Source organism: Colletotrichum jinshuiense, chromosome 6 (genome assembly GCF_051148585.1).
Source record: "Colletotrichum jinshuiense chromosome 6, complete sequence".
NCBI classification, from domain to species: Eukaryota; Fungi; Ascomycota; class Sordariomycetes; order Glomerellales; family Glomerellaceae; genus Colletotrichum; species Colletotrichum jinshuiense.
In genome coordinates, this window is record NC_139313.1 from 2,049,882 (window position 1) to 2,067,310 (window position 17,429).

General features: G+C 55.4%; 8 protein-coding genes across 8 annotated transcripts; 3 read left to right on the forward strand and 5 right to left on the reverse strand.

Annotated features, from left to right (window-relative positions):
- Nucleotides 1–247: 247 nt before the first annotated feature.
- Nucleotides 248–757, forward strand: EsH8_VI_000534 (Apq12 family protein; the record flags this gene model as incomplete). Its single annotated transcript, XM_083271787.1, has 1 exon — nt 248–757. One exon carries the CDS (start codon nt 248–250, stop codon nt 755–757), a length of 510 nt encoding a protein of 169 aa, XP_083126961.1.
- A 578-nt stretch (nt 758–1,335) lies between these two features.
- Nucleotides 1,336–2,428, reverse strand: EsH8_VI_000535 (protein GPN3; the record flags this gene model as incomplete). Its single annotated transcript, XM_083271788.1, has 2 exons — nt 1,336–2,175; nt 2,381–2,428. The coding sequence occupies 2 exons, from the start codon at nt 2,426–2,428 to the stop codon at nt 1,336–1,338; spliced, it is 888 nt and encodes a 295-aa protein (XP_083126962.1).
- Nucleotides 2,429–4,356: 1,928 nt separating this feature from the next.
- On the forward strand, nt 4,357–5,683 carry EsH8_VI_000536 (S-adenosylmethionine synthetase; the record flags this gene model as incomplete). Its single annotated transcript, XM_083271789.1, has 3 exons — nt 4,357–4,434; nt 4,499–5,164; nt 5,222–5,683. 3 exons carry the CDS (start codon nt 4,357–4,359, stop codon nt 5,681–5,683), a joined length of 1,206 nt encoding a protein of 401 aa, XP_083126963.1.
- Nucleotides 5,684–7,465: 1,782 nt separating this feature from the next.
- On the reverse strand, nt 7,466–8,452 carry EsH8_VI_000537 (NADP-dependent oxidoreductase domain-containing protein; the record flags this gene model as incomplete). The annotated part of the gene is made up of 1 exon (XM_083271790.1): nt 7,466–8,452. One exon carries the CDS (start codon nt 8,450–8,452, stop codon nt 7,466–7,468), a length of 987 nt encoding a protein of 328 aa, XP_083126964.1.
- A 1,055-nt stretch (nt 8,453–9,507) lies between these two features.
- On the reverse strand, nt 9,508–10,854 carry EsH8_VI_000538 (uncharacterized protein; the record flags this gene model as incomplete). The annotated part of the gene is made up of 1 exon (XM_083271791.1): nt 9,508–10,854. One exon carries the CDS (start codon nt 10,852–10,854, stop codon nt 9,508–9,510), a length of 1,347 nt encoding a protein of 448 aa, XP_083126965.1.
- A 323-nt stretch (nt 10,855–11,177) lies between these two features.
- EsH8_VI_000539 (uncharacterized protein) lies at nt 11,178–13,032 on the reverse strand (the record flags this gene model as incomplete). Its single annotated transcript, XM_083271792.1, has 3 exons — nt 11,178–12,354; nt 12,410–12,803; nt 12,861–13,032. The coding sequence occupies 3 exons, from the start codon at nt 13,030–13,032 to the stop codon at nt 11,178–11,180; spliced, it is 1,743 nt and encodes a 580-aa protein (XP_083126966.1).
- Nucleotides 13,033–13,378: 346 nt separating this feature from the next.
- On the reverse strand, nt 13,379–14,427 carry EsH8_VI_000540 (HotDog domain-containing protein; the record flags this gene model as incomplete). Its single annotated transcript, XM_083271793.1, has 3 exons — nt 13,379–14,139; nt 14,192–14,240; nt 14,308–14,427. 3 exons carry the CDS (start codon nt 14,425–14,427, stop codon nt 13,379–13,381), a joined length of 930 nt encoding a protein of 309 aa, XP_083126967.1.
- A 798-nt stretch (nt 14,428–15,225) lies between these two features.
- EsH8_VI_000541 (uncharacterized protein) lies at nt 15,226–17,130 on the forward strand (the record flags this gene model as incomplete). The annotated part of the gene is made up of 2 exons (XM_083271794.1): nt 15,226–15,732; nt 15,775–17,130. The coding sequence occupies 2 exons, from the start codon at nt 15,226–15,228 to the stop codon at nt 17,128–17,130; spliced, it is 1,863 nt and encodes a 620-aa protein (XP_083126968.1).
- Nucleotides 17,131–17,429: the final 299 nt, after the last annotated feature.

Here is a 17,429-nt window from a genome sequence, read left to right on the forward strand (position 1 = left end):
AACGATTCTTTTTCCTACTTTGCGCCTTGCGACTTACACGCAATAGCAGTCCGTCTTTAGTGCTCTTCACCCCCAGCAGTCCCCAGCGCAAAAGAACAGGGCACCCAAACCGGGGGGCAGCCGGACGGAGAAGGAAGGACACGAAAGCACTTCCCAAAAGAAAAAGAAAAAATAGAGAAGAGAAGAAAAGAAGGGAAAAGGCCACTGAGAGTTCAACAACGACACGCCAAACAAACGCACGCCCAAAATGGCCGAACCATCTCTGGCGAACTTCCTCATCCGCTCGCTCCTCCCCGCGGACGCGGCCGACTTCATCCACAAGAACGCCCTGCACCCGTCCTCCCCGCTACAGCAACTCAAGGGGCACGCCGTGGCCGCGGCATCGCGCGCCTTCGACGAGCTGTACCCCTACCTCGCGCCCGCCGTCGACGCGACGCTCGAATTCCTCCACTCCTCGCCCGAGCTCGTGTCGTTCGCGGTGCTCCTCGGGCTCCTGGCGGCGACGGTGGTGGTGCTAAACTGGATACGCCGCGTCGTCGCTTTCTGGACTGCGCTGGTGCTGAGGCTTGCCTTCTGGGGCGGCGTGGTGGTTGTCGTCGCTGCGGTGTGGCAGAGGGGCGTCTGGGAGACAGCAAGGGATGCGGTGGTGGTGGGCGGCAAGGTCGTGGGTTTCGCGGCCGCGGCGAAGGACGTCTGGGTAAGTGAATATAAGAGATATGAGCAGGAGACGAGGGTGCAGGGGGGCAGGCATCGGTGAGGAGGGCCATGTTATACCCCGGGAAGGGGGGAAAGAAGTGTGCAACAGGATAGGGGACTGGTGGGAGGACGGCCTAGGTCGCAATGGAGGAGGAAGGCGGAGTATCATGCATCATTCGACTGTTGATTATGGACGACGAAGCCACGGGAAGGTCACATTGCCGCGGGAAGAGTACGAAATTGGATGTATACGACCACGGCAGGAGACGGACGGAATCATCGCAGCCCGACCACAGCGAGGTGAGAAGACGCAGGCGCATGGGCAAAGGCACGTGCAACAAAAAAAAACAGCAGAAGAGGGGCAATGTCGAGCACATTACCAGATACGATTATGAACGAGTCAATGGATAAAATCAATACCAACGCCAACGCTATGCAGGTAGCCATGTCCGTCCACCTTTTGTTTCCCCCTCCCGTGAACCTCCCATCCGTCCCTTGAGATGTTGTTCTCTGGCCCCATAAGTCCTTTCTATGATCATGATCACCAAAGCAAATCCATGCCGAAAATAACCCTCTTCCCCCCCCCCCCCGAAAGGTCACGAAGTAAGCCGTCAGGGGGGGAAGCAGAAGCAACGAAGCTTAGTCGTCCTGAGGCTCGTCGAACTCGTCGTCGTGCAGCTCCTTGGGCTCCTGGGCCTCGTGGTACTGGATGATGTCGTCAATGTAGCTGAGGATCGCGCCAACGCTGTCCTCGTCCGTGTTGTCCAGCTTGAGGTAGTTGACCATACTGAAGCTCTCAATCAGGCCGGCGACGGCCCTGTTGAGCCTCTGGAAGCTCTTGCCGCGCATGACCAGGTCCCGGTCGTGGACGTCGCCGCGCCCGTCGTCGAGCTCGCCGCCCGCAGCGGCGATGGGGTCGTCGTCCAGCAGCCCCGTGTCGGGCGTCATGAAGCGCTTCATGTCCTTCTTGCGCACCTGGTCCTTGACGAGGTCCATCTTGGATAGCACGTTGATATGGGGGATCTCGAGCATGATCATGGCGCTCATGGCGCTCAGGGTTCCCGCGAAGAACTTGGCGCGGTCGACGACGAAGGTCGCCTCCAGGAGATACGCGGCACACAGGCGGATGTCGAGGGAGCCCGGCTGGGAGAGGAAGCGGGCGAGGGCGGGGAGGATGGGGATGTGGGTGTAGAGCTCGATCTGGCCCGGCATGTCGAAGATGATGAGGTACTCCTCGGTCAGGTTGTCGAGGGCCTCGGTGAGGAAGTCGAGGTTCTCCATGAGGAACTCGAAGCAGTAGATGAGACCCCCGTTGGGGCCCAGGCCGACCTCTTCCATGGCATCGTGGAGGGAGATGAGGTCCTTGATGTCGAGGTCGGGCGCATGCTCGAAGGACTCGGCGGCCGGGTCGAGGTTGACATAGAAGGCGGAACGGCGGTTAAGGTTCAGATGGGTGATGAGGGAGGCGCAGAAAGTGGACTGGAGTATGTAGATAGATCGTCAGCTCTTTTTCTTTTCTTTTTCTTTTCTCCTCCTTTTTCCCGCCTCGGTTTCGGATGAAGCTTTAGGCCCTCACATGCCGGCCGGCGCACGGGACCGATGATGTAGTATCAGACTGGCGCCGGTATGCGGGCACGAAGGCAGGGATGGAGGGGAGGGAAGCAATGAAGGGTATTCTATTCACCTTGCCGGCCCCGGCCGGGCCCATGACCATGACGCCGTACTTGGACATTATGGCGCGTGTTAAGGGTGATACGTGGTGTTGGGGTGGATTGCAGGCAGTAATGTAAGGGAAGAGGAAGTTTATTTCCTCTCGACGTCTTGTCTTGTGTATTTGTGGTGCCTTGGTTCAGGATCGGCAGAGTCACAGTCCGCAGGTTGTTGGAAAAATGATGTTTTACTATGGAATTACCCCGCCATGCAGGAACGGGCACGCGTCCAGGGTCGCGGTGATCAGCCTTTTTTTTTTCTTCCTGAGCGCCACCCGGAGTCGAGGCTAGCAAAGGGCAAGAAAACGAGAAAAGAGATTCCAAGGCGAAAAAATAAGGATAAAAGGAAGACAACAATGAGGAAGTGCTCCGTATTGGGGACCGGGGAGTGAGGTGGGAAAAAATTTCCCAGAGATTTTTAGCTTACGATAAGAGACTGGAGATGGGATGCCAGCCCCAGATGAATTTTTTCTCTCTCATACTCGTCCTCTCCCTACCGTCTCTTTTCCTCAGATGGAGACGAGCGGCTTGCTGCGGAGATTCGGGCCAATGCCGCTCGCACGTGTGTGAAGGGCGGGAGGGGCACATTCACACCCGCCGAAATAGAGATCTACCGCAGCTTAGCTCCGGATTCGGGTTAGCCTGTTTCGGTGGGGGTTTCTCAGTCGTCTGACGATTCAGTAACTGCGCAGTCGACCTACCCTTGCCAGCCAGCATGCCCAGAGGGATTAGAGGGGGAGGATTCGCAGCGCTCTCGGAATGCGAATCCTGCAGGATTGATGCTCCGAGTGAGATGGGCACAACCGGCGGGTTTACTATGTACGGCGGGTGGAATGTCGCCGAGCGGTCGGCGCGTGCCGTCAGCATTCCGTACCTTGATTCTGACTTGCATAACCTTCATCTATTCGAGCGCCCTCTCACGCAAGAAAGGGGCACGTAGAATGTAACTGTCAGACAATGTGTTGGTGAAGTGAACCCCGAAAAGTCAAAATGTCAACAGAGTTTCCACACCCCGTAATTGTCTAGAGCAATTGCGCGATAGCTCATCTGTTTGAGGCACACTAGGCTAATCGTCCTTCGCCCTCTGCCTCCCCTCTCCGGCAGGCAGAAGGAATACAGTGACAAGAGGACGAAACAGAACAAGCCCGAGCTCCCCTCGGGGAACGATTGCCGGCTCGTCGGGCGTGCGCACCCCCAGACACTGTGCGAATCCTGCCGCTCCTCTCGAGGCTAGGTAGGCCCGCTGGAGGGTGCTGTTTAACGCCAGCCAAACGGTGGCCGTAGCGGTCCACGGGGTGCTGTTAGGTGTCCTCAAGAGGGGCAGAGCACGTTGACACAGAAATGCTGCGAAGGCGGTCAAGGGAGGGAAGTCGTGAGGATGGCGCAATCTGGAGAATTTCGGGGCCACCCCTCGACAGGGTTGGTACATAGGGATGGAGGGGTCGACGGGTGAGTATACCTCTCAGCCACCACACTCAATATGGTGGAGCAAGTACCTTCCCTGGCTTCCGGCCCTCGGCCAAGGTCTCCCACGAATAGTGCGTCAAATCCGCTTGAGCTTTTGGCAGAGAGGAGCGAGGAGCGAGAATTTCTTCCCAACCGTCCCAAGGTCTCTCTTCTTTTAAAACCCGAACGGCCACATCTTCCTCTTCCTCTTTCTGCTACCTTTTCTCTTCCACATCCACAAGCCTCGCCTCCTCTGTACCCCTCTCTCTATCCCCCAAGGTAAGCAATTGACTTGCACTGAGCTCCAGAGCACCTTCTCCACGCCGACCCAAGCGACCAGCAGCTGACCCGTCGATTCAGAAGTAGCCCTTTCCCTTGCTATCTTCATAGCCCCTCGGAGAGCCCCGCGTCGGTAGTTTTTCACCGCACCGAATCCTCTTCGACATCTTCGTCTGCCAACCCTTATCTTTTTCACATTTCTCCCCCCCTTCCACCCCCATTCAAAATGTCTGCCACCAACGGTGTCAACGGCAACGGCATTGCCAGCCGCACCCACTACAACGAGGGCAACTTCCTCTTCACCGTAAGTGTTCCAATTTGCCGATGCGGCAAAAACCCGGCCACCCCTGCTAAACTTTCCGATGTAGTCCGAGTCCGTCGGTGAGGGTCACCCCGACAAGATTGCCGACCAGGTCTCCGATGCCATTCTCGACGCCTGCCTGCGGGAGGACCCCCTCTCCAAGGTCGCTTGCGAGACTGCCACCAAGACCGGTATGATCATGGTCTTCGGTGAGATCACCACCAAGGCCAAGCTCGACTACCAGAAGGTCGTCCGTAACGCCGTCAAGGACATCGGCTACGATGACTCCGCCAAGGGCTTCGACTACAAGACCCTCAACCTGCTCGTCGCCATTGAGGAGCAGTCCCCCGATATCGCCCAGGGTCTCCACTACGAGAAGGCCCTTGAGCAGCTCGGTGCCGGTGACCAGGGTATCATGTTCGGCTATGCCACCGACGAGACCCCTGAGCTCTTCCCCCTCACCCTCCTCTTCGCCCACAAGCTCAACGCTGCCATGTCCGCTGCCCGCCGTGACGGCTCCCTCCCCTGGTTGCGCCCCGACACCAAGACCCAGGTCACCATTGAGTACAAGCACGACAACGGTGCCGTCGTCCCCCTGCGTGTCGACACCATCGTCGTCTCTGCCCAGCACGCCGAGGACATCACCACCGAGCAGCTCCGCAAGGAGATCAAGGAGAAGATCATCAAGAAGGTCATCCCCGAGAAGTACCTTGATGACAAGACCATCTACCACGTGAGCCACCCCCTGTACACCCGATTCCCATGCAACCGTTATTGACATCCATCTCAGATCCAACCCTCTGGCCTCTTCATCATTGGTGGTCCCCAGGGTGACGCCGGTCTGACCGGCCGTAAGATCATCGTCGACACCTACGGTGGCTGGGGTGCCCACGGTGGTGGTGCCTTCTCCGGCAAGGACTTCTCCAAGGTCGATCGTTCCGCTGCCTACGTCGGCCGCTGGATCGCCAAGTCCCTCGTCAACGCCGGCCTTGCCCGCCGTGCCCTCGTCCAGCTCTCCTACGCCATTGGTGTCGCTGAGCCCCTCTCCATCTACGTCGACACCTACGGCACCTCCGACAAGACCTCCGACCAGCTCGTTGAGATCATCCGCAACAACTTTGACCTCCGTCCCGGTGTCATTGTCCGCGAGCTCAACCTGGACCGCCCCATCTACCTCCAGACCGCCAAGAACGGTCACTTCGGTACCAACCAGACCTTCACCTGGGAGCAGCCTAAGACTCTCAAGTTCTAAGCGAACTGGCACTGGACCTGGCAGGATTCCTTCAACAAGCTTCCTGCATTGCAACGACCTAGACGTTTATAATAATTTTGATATTCATGCGGACAGGCACTCAAACATGGCGTACGGTTCTCAACGAAACCCGGTTTCCAGCCTTTTCGGGTAAAGGCACACAGACACAGGGCGTGGTCTTTGGTAGGGTCTTTTTTTGTTCATGTCAAACGGTGTTAAAAACAACGGACACGGGAGCGGTGGCGTCTTTCAACAAAGACAAACGAGCGGACAGGAGCATATCCTGCAATATTTCTTTTTTCCAAAGTCACAAAAGAGCAATGCATTATGAGAAGATACCCTTCGGATTGTTCGAAAGGGGCAACAAAGCATCTACATCGGCGTTAACGGGGAAACAAAAGAACTTCAACATCTTTTCTTTCCTGGTTTTCTGGCCGACCATCTCTTGAAGTTGGAGGGGAGGCAAATAGCCGGGGCTGAAAGAGAGATTCTTTCGGCATAGGGGATGTCAGGGCTTGGAAGGGCTCGTAGTTGACTAGATAGGTAGACCATTTGGCTACTAACAATAGAGACAAGAATCTCGATGACTTCCATTTCTTTTCCTTTTTCATCATGAATACGTTTGTGAGACGATGATTGGTAGTCGGTCAAGGGTGAATGCTCACCGCTTCAACAGGTACATGGCATGGCGTCTTGGCTGAGCCTACCATGTCGACTTGATCGCGAGGAAGACCGGTGGCCACAAAGCGGAGAAGAATGTTCGGTATGTTTCTCAACGGCATGGTACAACAACGCAAACCATGGGGTAATTGGCCAGCCTTCTTACTAGGTTACAAACATGTCAGCCAGGACAAACTATCTTGGACTTTGATACTCCGAGGATTGCCTATCCATGACCTGTTTGGTTACTCTCTGTCTTACCAGTGAGCTCGCAAACATGACAGCTAGGACCGACTGGCTTGGACTATCGATACTCCGGGTAACGTCTTATTCCAGGTCCGCTCGGTCGCTCTAGCCTCGCAAGCTCTGGCGGGCCAGTCTAACACAGGGTCCAGATGGCGGCTCCCATGTATCGGGATGCAAGGCTGCTAAGATCCTGGGTGTGCCTGTTAGGCTTGAGTATGGCTTAGCACAGGAAGCTACGTAGTTCTTTTGTAGCTCTCCGGCGTGTTCCATCCTGCCTAAGTGAGCCTCACTCCCCCATTATGGCTGTATACCGTCACCCATTGCGGTAACACTTGTTGATGCCAGCTATTCTCGGTGCAGATTTATCCGATCCATTGTTTCTACCCCAAATCTGTTTTTATGTGCATTTCCCGTTTTGTGAGGCTGAATGGTCATAACTTTGTCGCTTACAAGTGGGAACCAAAGTGTGGCATCCACCCCGTGTCGTTGCTCGGGGAATGGGTACCCAATGCTTAGTCAGCAACCGGACGTAGAAAACTCTTTGCTGAGAGATCTCACAAGTTTCTTCCTTCCTGTCCATCGTTAAACAAACAACAAATTATGTTGTTTTAGCAATGCCATCGGCCGCCTTGTCACATGGTACTAGTGGTAAGTCACTGACTACATTTTCTTTCTGTCAAAGGCACTATGATGAACAAATTAGAATTCTGCAATGCTGAAGACCGCAAGGTCGTCATGTGGATAAAATCTTCGCGTTACTGCAACACTGAGCCCACGCCCTTAAAAAGCTTCTATCTCGTACTCTTAGCCTACGTACAGGGATGTTGAGCTAACATTTACACAGTCTTTAGATAAGTGAACCAGATGTGCAGCTTCTCATGTATTGATGGGAGCACCCGGCGGGTAGCGGCCGCCAGCCACCTCAAACTTGGCCAGCGTCGCGTCAATCTCGGCCATTTCCTCGTCGCTAAGATCAACTAACTTTGCGTTCTCATTAACCCTCTCCGCCGTCGTCGCGCCGGGGATCGGAATGATCTCGGGCATGTTCGGTCGCTTTGAGAGGGCGACTGTCCAGCTGATGGCGAGCTGCGCGGGCGTAACGCCCTTCTTCTTCGCCAAGACTTCGACTTGCTTAACAAGTTCTAGGTTGATGTTGAAGCATTCGGGCTGGAATCGGGGCATGTGGCGCCTCGGGTCACCCTCGGGGATGTTCTCGAGCGTCAACGCTCCCGTCAACATGCCGCGGCCGATGGGCGAGTAGGCGATGAGCGGGATACCGTGCTGCGCGCAGGCCGCGGCGATGCCATTGGTGAGCGTATCGGTACAGAAGAGGCTAAGCTCGACCTCTACGCCGACAATCTTTGCGTGCTTGACAGCCTCGTGGATAGTCTCGGCGGAGACCTCGCTGAGACAGATGCCGCCCAACTTGCCCGTATCGATGTACTCCTTCTGGAGGACGCCAAATGTGACTTCAAGAGGTGTGTTCTTGTCGCGTCGCGCGCACTCAAAAATATCGACCTTCTTGCGGCCCTTGAGCTGGGAGATAACATTGTCGAGGGAGGTACGAATGCCCTCGGGCGAACCGTCCGGGACGAACTTCTGGAGGTTGACGCCACCCTTGATGCTCAGGACAACCTTGTCAGCGTCCTCCGGGTATTTCGCGAAGTAGCGCTCCAGGAGGACCATGCTGTTGTGCTCGGGTGTGCCGTAGAATTCTCCACCGTTCCAGAAGTTGTTGCCGTTCTGAAGCGCGGCACGCATGGCCTCGAAGGCCTGCTCATCGGAGGGGGGCTTCGCACGCCAGGTGAGGCCCATGAGGCCGTAGCCGACTTGGCCGACTTCTTGTCCGTTAAGCTGAGGCATTGTAAACTGGGTTTTCCGTTGTTTGCGAAGGTGGTGAAGAGTGTTTCTGAGTTGTTGCGCAATTAGGTGACTATATCGTGAATTGCGGGGTACTCTGTAGCTTTAAAACTCGGAATGTGAAGCTGGAGAATGGTGTCCAACAAAAGTATGTCTAGATCAGTCGACGGGTCCAGCCATATATATAGGGTTTAACTTTGAATGCTCCAAGAGGAAACTACCTACGTCCCCAAAATACGCATATGAAATTGAACCACAAGCAATTACAAAGTTCTCTCCCTCTCTGCTTGCATTCAATCATGACGATAAAGGCGTACGGTACATTCGCGCAGAGTGCACTCCCTTCGTAAGACCGTGCCGTTCTACCCGCTATGGCTTCTGATTCGCTGGACGGGGTTAAGCCTCGGGTTTAGTAATAACCAGACCCTTCGATTCCCGACCGGTCGGAAATGTTCGAGTTTCCCCCTTGTGTCGATACAGATTTAAGCTGCTTACCAATTCTGAACCGCTGAGCCCACCAATCAGAAGACACCGCAAGCCATGCAGCCCGGTGGGAGCGTGTGAGATTCTTAATTAAACCCATCCAACCGGCTCTACGGACGCCACTTGCACCGATTTCCGCAAGCCGTCTGATCACCCCGTTGATCCGCGCTTTGATGTTCGGACGGCATCGCAGGCAGGCGGGGGCTGCCCCCGAGTCCCGACGTCGAAACTGGAACCCGGTGTTATGCCTTGGCGGTTTTATGCTCCTATCCCCGGGCAGCTCGCAACCACTCATGAGAGTCCTCCACCCGATAGGCGGAGAGAGTGAGGCTTTACGCTCCCAGCTTACACCTATCGTGACTCTGAATGATGCGTGCACCTGATGCCGCCTCGAACAGGCGGGTGCGCTATCCCCATCTTCATGCTGAATCTCGGATCTCATACTCATGGCAATGGAACTTCCAAGCGGAGGTTCTCAAACTGCATTGCATTCCAAAGTTGCTCTGTTTTGCGGGCAGGATGACGTTTTGCCACCCTATGCCAACCACCAATAGCAGAGACTCGAGCCCCCAAAGTCAGATATCGACAAGCTTCTCAACCTTTTCATGCTGCTGCACCTTTAAGACCTGCATCTGCGTTTGCCCCGAACCCGGCCTCCTCTTACTCCCAACCTCAACCGTGGGGGACGCCGCCGCCTGTGCCCTCTCAAACCGAAGCCGAACCGAATGAACCTCCTCTGCCATCTTCCTCTCCTCCATCTCCGCCTTCAACCTAGCCTTCTTTGACGGATAGATGGGGATGGTTGAGGTGGCGCCCAACGGTAGTGCCGGGGATGAATAGTTCATCGAGCCACTGCTGCCGCTGGCACTAGCGGCCGTGACTGCTCCAGCAAAGATGCGCATGTCAATCGTACCCTCCGTGGGTAGCCCGGCCGCCTTGCGCCACCAAGCCGGTAGCCCAGTGAGACCGACGTCCGCGAGCCCCTCGAGCGTCACCGGCATCTGGTGCGTGTAGCGGCACTCGTTGCCCCAGCTGCACTGACCTGTATGGCACCAGTATCGGCAGAGGCTACCCGCCGGCCGGGCGACCTTCTGCTTGCCGGCCTTCGCGGGCTTCTTGCTGCCGCCGGTGCCGCTGCTGTTGCTTTGGGCGGGCGTCGAGGCCGGGGCAGGCGCCTTGGTGTTTTTGCTGTGCGCGGCAATTTGCGCCGGCATCGCATATCCGAGCTTGAGCATGCGGTCCGCAATCTCGGTCGCGGGCCGCTGTTGCTGGTGCTGCTGTTGCTTCTGACTCTGCTCCCGTTTGTAGTTGGAAGCCGAGGAAGACGTCGACGAATCGGGCGGGGAGATTTCTGCTACCGAAAAGTTGTCCGTGGAGACCGTCTCTGTGTCCTCAGCCCAGTCGAGGACTCGAGGGGGTGCTGGTGTTGGCCAAGGGGGAGCCGGCTGAGGTTTCCCCCCAAGGCAGTTGGAAGCCCACATGGCCACCTCGGGAGGACGGGCTAGTTCATGTTTAGGCTCGCGAGGCGGGCAGGTTTTGCCCAAGTGCATGTGTTCGTCATAATCACCTAGAGTAGTTAAAACTGCGGGCCCATCACGCCCGGCATGGGGTTGGGGAGAGAAGTGAAGCTGGAAGTGGCCCTCCGGCTTGCTGAACGTGCCCAGGTTGGACATGCCGGTCGTCTCCTCGATGGTCATGTTGCGCGGTACGCTGAGGATGTCGACGTACTCCGGCAACAGGTCAACTGGTATAAGGGGTACGATGGCGCCGGGGGTGCCGTCGGGAGAGCCTTCGCGGAGAATGAAGTGCTTTGGCCACGGGTGCGAGCCATCCCCGGCCTGCGGGTTGTGCATAGACTGAGAGAGGCCCCCTTTTTTGTGGTTGATTGAGGGCATCTTGAAGTTCGTGATCTTGGGCGGCATTGCCGAGAAATTTTGAAGGACGGTCTGCGAGGCCTGTGTAGAGGAGGCAATGAGAAGGCCTTTGTTCAAGAGACAGCAGCAACTGATTATGGAGAGGGAGGAAGAAGGCAGCCATTATTTTCCGTCTCCCTTTTTCTACTGTCCGTTTGTCTAGTCGTAATTGATCGGTGCAAATATTTCAGACTTTGCTGCACGGCAACTTGCGTCTCTTCCCACGTCGCGTCCGTAGACGCAGCAAACAGAACGACACCCAGGCCATGCACAGTCAATATGCATCTTCCCGAAAACAAAACGGCGCCACGGTCAACAGTCATATGCCCGCCTCACCTATCCTCCACGCGGATCTTGACATCCACCCCATCCACACAGAAGCCCAACTGCCTGGGCCCATCCTTGAGCTCGACCTCCCTCTTCACCCACCGGCCGCCCTTCTCCTGTGTCGTATCCGTCTCTCCCACACCGCCCCTTCCTGGGGGCGCGGCATCCTCCTCGTCGCTGCTGTCATCCGCGTTCTCGTCCTCATCGAACCCGCCGACGGGATCCCATTCGCCCGTCTCCCACACCAGACGCAGCCGCAGTGGTTCCGCGCCAAATAGTCGTCCCGCGATACCCTTGATGGCGTATATGTCGGAGGACCTTGGGATCGTCGCCGTCTTGGTAATTACTTTCTGAGTGTCGGAGGTAGTGGCGGTGGCGTGAGTAAAGTGCACAGTGATCAAGCGCGCTTCGAGGTAGGTCGGGTTGATCTCGTCGCGGCGGATGATGTCCGGGGCGCCGTAGATTTCACAGAGCTCTGCGTAGCGGGCGTGTTGGGCGAGGACTTCGGGCTCGGCGGCCTCGGGGACGGAGGCGAGCTGCTTAGCGATGCGAGAAAGGTAGAACATCTCCGCGTTTGCACGGTCCACGGTCGTGATTGGAGTAAAATTGAGGCCCTTGAGTGAAGCGAGACGGCCAATGGTTATCATATAGGCCTCCTCTGTCGACTTTGTCTGGTTGCCTCCGCCAACGGCTTCAGGGTCGGGGCGGTCGTAGACGGGGTTGTGGGCCAGACGGAGAGCCGTCAGGCCTGGGAAGGACGAGGGGAGGGCATCGATGAACGACCAGGTTGTGACGGCGTTGTAGGATATATCGAGGTACTGCAGGCTTGGGGGGAAAACGGGGGCCGTGACGGATGGAGGGGAGATGGCGGAGATGCTGTTGCCTTTGAGGTGGAGATTTCGGAGGGAGGTAAGGGATGACAGAGGTGCGAGGTCGGCGAAAGATGTAAACTCGTTGAATTCTAGCGTGAGGGTCGTGAGGGTGTCGGCGAGAGCGCCGAACGAAACTGCAGGGAGCGCGGACAGCTGGTTCAAGCTGCAGCTCAAGGTTGATAAAGAGGGGAACTTCTGGGCAATACCGCATAGAGCCTCCCAGCTCAGCAATGTCTCCTCGAGCTCCAGCTCGTTGACTTTCATGAACCCTGTGGTCTCTTCATCTTCGATGACCCGGAAACGGTTGCCGCTGAGAACAAGTCAGTCAATGTGACATGCAACAGGTGAGGGTGGACAGAACGCACTTGAGCCTTAGACTCCTTAGGCTCTCCAGCTCTTGACATATCTTCACTACCTGTCCGAACTCCTCAAACAGGTTCCTGCTCAGGTCTAGTTCCGTGATGAGCGGGCTCGTCTCTTTGACGCTCTTGTCGCCAGGTGCTACGTCAATGGCGATGCGCGTCCCGTCGAGGATCACAATGGTTAGGTCCTCGACGCGCGAGAGCTGGCGCCGGATCTTGTCGAAGCCGACCTCTTCGGCAGGCTTCTTGCCGAAGAAGACGATCTGAATCTCGCGCTCGCGCTCCGCGACCGCCTCAGAAGCGTACTTGCCATGCAGTGCGACGACGAAGCTCTGCGCCGCGTCGGCGGAGCGGGTCGGGCGCACGAACGAGGCAGCGGTGGGGATTTTTGAGAGGCCTGCCCACGTCAGTTAAGATACTCGGCATGGACGCATTAGAGGAGAGGAGTGAATACATGAGAAGTATCGGACGCCTTTGTGTTGGCCGTCGTGCTTCCCGCGTCCAGAGTCGTCCCATTCTACGCCGAGCCAGGTGCCAGAGGTGCCGGCGACGGGCCCGATGTAGCGGACCGTGCAAGGAACGCCGTCGTAGGACAGCCGCTGACCGATGTAACGATTGGATGCCATATTGAGTCTCGGCGAGCCTTTATCACCGATGATTTGGTCGATAGACTGGGTGCATTTTTTGGGTTATCGGGTTAGTGCCACGGTGTACAGGCAACAGAACTTCCAGCTTTTTGCATTGGTGAGCTGTCACTGGAGCTGTCCCTGAAGGCCACAATTGTTAGTGAGTGACCGCTTCACCACACAGCAGGGGAAAATCAGACAACAATCACGACTTCACTCATTCTCAACTTCAATGGCTATGTTTTCTTCTTCTTTTTTCTCTTGTTCTTTTTAGATTACATAATTCGTAACATGTTGCACCAATATGCCAATAAGAATCTCAATGTTCAGTTGGTGATTCGTGATTTTACAGCTTCGACTTGGGAGACTCCACAACCTTGATCAGGGCCCGACCGTTGCTCAGGACGACCTTGCCGCCCTCAACCTTAGTCTGGAAACGGACCTCTTCCCATCCGTCCTTAACATCACCCGTCCTCCAGGCGTCCGTCACCAGCTTGTCGCCGGGCATGACGGGGCTGGCAAACCTGGCCTGGTACTCCTTGATGTTGGCGGGGTCACTGCCACCCAAAGCCTTCAACAGGCCATGGGCGGTCGAGTTCCACGAGTACAAGCCGTGCATAATGGCTCCGGGGAAACCCATCTTCTTGCCTGGCTCGGGAGTCGCATGCAGAGGGTTGTAGTCTCCATTGAGGCGATAGAGCAGCGCCGACTCGGTATTGGTCTGCTGTTCAAAGGTGGCGTCGGGCTTCTTGCCCTTGGGCGGGGGGAAGTTCTCCGTAGCAGGGCCCTTGGGACCGCCCCAGTTGCCCTGGGCAATGTAAAAGCTGCTGGTAATGACGCTGGCATATACTTCGTTGCTTGGAAGCTCAACGAGGTCGGTCTGGGTCTCGACGACGGATCCGGGACGGCCCTTGTCGTAAACGCCGAGAACCTTGGTTCGGACTTCGAACTGCTTGCCAGCCGAGGTGGTGGGGAGGGGCTTGTGAAGCACAATTTTGCGCTGGCCATCGACGACGCGGCGGGCATCGAATGAGGGTACATTGGGAATCTGGACGGCCTTTTGAGCGGCGTAAAAGTCGATCACCTCCTGGGTGTTGCCCTTAAATGCTGACTGGCTGTTAGCTGGGTCATGTAGACTCGGCGAATCGAGATGGCTCACTGAGAATGAGGGGATAGGTAGGGAACACGGAGAAGTTCGGGTGAAGCTCCTGTACGCAGATTATTAGCTGTTGAAGGTCCCGGGGATTTGACAGAGAATGAAGAGGGAGGGCTTGCATAGAGGAAATGGAGCTCGTCAGCGGTGGCTCCGACGGTGTTCGCGAAGAGTAGCACATCGCGCTTCACCCAGGAAACTTCCTGACGAGGGTACTCGAATCCAACACCGGGGCCGCTCATTGTAACTTTTCGGCAGTAATGTTGTGGGTTATGGTTGGTGATGCAGATCAAGTTGGGAGTTTAGTTGGCAAAATTGGAGGGGGTTGCTGGCAAAGGTCGCGATTCGGCCGAGCTCTGGGGATTCCGCAACGGTTTTAAGAAAGTGCTGGCTGAGCTACCTCGGCGTAGCTATGGCCAGGTAACCGGCCAGCTTACCTTACAGAGCCAGGTCTGCTCCAGCCGCAGTGAAACGTAATTGCCAATGCCGAGGTCCAAATGTGGGGGTGGAGTTGCGCCATGTTTGTACCCCGGATCTGGACTTCGGCATCTTGAGCTGATGAGCACCTGTTCTGTTCCAAGAAGGGCTAGTGCCGGATATGCATCATCTGAACTTGTATCACTAATCTGACATGTTGCCGTGTAAGTCTATTGACGTAGTTGAAAAGACTCAGTGGAAGCCGACCGCCCAAGGAGCAAAAGCTATTGCTCTGCTTGTTAGGTGTGCAGAAGTTCTGTAGCCTCGATTGCAGTTGTAAGGACTTAGCATCGGAGGTCGGCCGTTACTACCCCCGAATGACTACCCGTATGAGCTCCCACCAGCCGTGCCTTCCCTCACCTGCCTTGGCTCCTTCCTTCATCTCCTTTGACCTTGAAAAAAAAAAAAAAAAGAATTACCGCTTGCCCTCGCAAACATTCTTTCCTTCAAACCCCCCGATTCCATCCTGGCGTTGGGTAATGGAAAAGCTTCACATTTCTTCCCTAAATCACTCTCTTGCAAGCCATTATATTACCCACGATCTCTAGCACAGAACCAACAAGATGGCGCCTTTCAAAGCAGCGCAGCTCCAGAAAGGGAAGGTCCTTGGTTTAGCCCAGCCCTTCAACAAGTCCGATCGCGGTATTATGGCTAGACATGTCGACAAGCTTATCAAGAAAAGAGCCAATATGAACGAACGGATGATGAAGGCGATGGAACACCTTGGCCAGTCTAGCAGTGCCCAGCTTCAGCAAGAGGAACTGCTACAAATGTCTCTCCGCATGAAGTCGAGAGAGGAAAAGTTTATCCGCCGCCAAAGTATGGTCCTGGATGAGAGAGAGAAGCTCTACGAGATGGACCCTTCGGAAGCCAGAGCTCACGACGTCAAACTCCTCAAGATGATGCTGTCAAAACTCAGCGATGAGGCCGGATCTCCGCAGACGGGACAGAATCGAAATTCGGCCCGAAAGGTCGGCGATGGCATCTCGCCCACTGATTCAGACTCCAAGTTTGAGAACTCTAGTGTCGACGAAGATTACTACCACACCTCCCTTGAAACTGATCTGAGTGTCAGCCCCGTTGTGTCGAAGCCCGTGGGCACTATCTCCTAGAAGGGGTATAATTCCACAAAGGCTATTGACACCAAGCACGAGAAGAGAAAGCGAGACGACGAGGCTTCTCAGCCTTCCAATAAGTCGAAGCACGCGGGAAACGGACCGCTCAGCGAGAACAACTCGCACTCAGACCTGGAGGCTCCTATTTTGGGTGAAGCTCAGCTTCCCAAGAAGCACAAGAAAATGAAGGAGCATGAAGATGCGACGAATAATAAGAAGTATACGAATTCCAAGCACGTCCTCACCGCCGAGATGGAGCAAGAGGGGAATGTCGGCAATTCCATGACCGCCTCCATTCCCCGGGTCTCAAAGGACGCTGAGAAACACGGAAAACAAGAGTCGGCCTCAATCGAAGAAACCAACAAGGAGAAGAAAAACAAGAAGGAGAAGAAGAAGAAGAAGAAGCATAAAAATAAGAAGAGAGAGGGAAAGTCTGCATTCACTTCTGCTGACGAGTTCGTCACCAAGCGCAAAGAACAGAAGGAGCCCAAAATACCTGAGGCCTGCCCCAACGAAGGCACTGGTGTGACCAAGAAGGTCAAGAAGGAAAAGCAATCTTCCAACGATGTTGCCTTCAAGAAACAGAATAAGGTCCAGATTGAGAAGCCTGTTCAACTCGCGGATGACGAGCAATCTGCTGTCATGAAGACCCCAGGCCCAGAGACGAACGATGAGACCCCTCAATTTGAGCAGGCCAAGAACGACAACTCTGTCAATTATGAAGTTGAGCATGTGATTCCCCCTATCAAGCAATTCCCGAAGGATCCGACCCGCATTGAAACCCCGACCACCCCTGGTGTTCCCTTCCTCGCGACTGCTGGTCGAACTCCCTACAATCCGTTCTTAAACCTTCGAGCCTTCAGTGTTCAGAACCCCGAAGGAACCCTAGGCTCTGGGGCGAAGAGGGGCATCGAGAAGTCATCGAAGGTGGAGAATGGCAAAACTTGGGTTCTCAACACAACTGAGTCGCGGAAGAAGAAGGGCCAGGATGCAGATGTGAAGAGCGTCACCATGACCATTGGCAAAGTCGAGACCCCGCACAAGGTCGACCAAGGCTCCCCGACGCCCCCTCCCAAGAAGAAACAGAAGCAAAGAGCATGGCCCAAGAAGCCCAAGAATCCATTTGTGGTCATGAAGTCGCCACCCACAACCTCCCGGGGCCAGACGCCCGTCTCAGGCCTCGGTGCCTCTGAGGATCTCATACGACTCATTAGTCCTTCGACTGCATTCTACAGCGGTAGCCAGCGAACGGCCAGTCTCAATAACATGCTCGAACGGGACAAGAAGGTGCTCAAATTGGAGAGAAAGACCTGGTTCAAGGCTATGAACCTGCCGGATACTGATCAAGAATGAAGAATCGGCAAAATTGGGCAAGTGTTGATTGTGTACATTATCCCTCATATCACAGAGATCAATGTGGACTGGGGCAAGGCATCAGAAACTAGCTTGGCGGAAACTTCCAAGTATTACAGATGGAGAATGAACAAAATCCCCACGACAGCTGCGTACGAATTTGACTCGCTCAAGCTAAAAACCAAACTACGGTGATTTGTAATTTTGGCACAACATAATAAATATCATTCAGAGACCCAGCCACTCATGGGGCCGGAATCATTTGTTACTGTACAAAGAGTGTAGTTCCTTACAAAGCC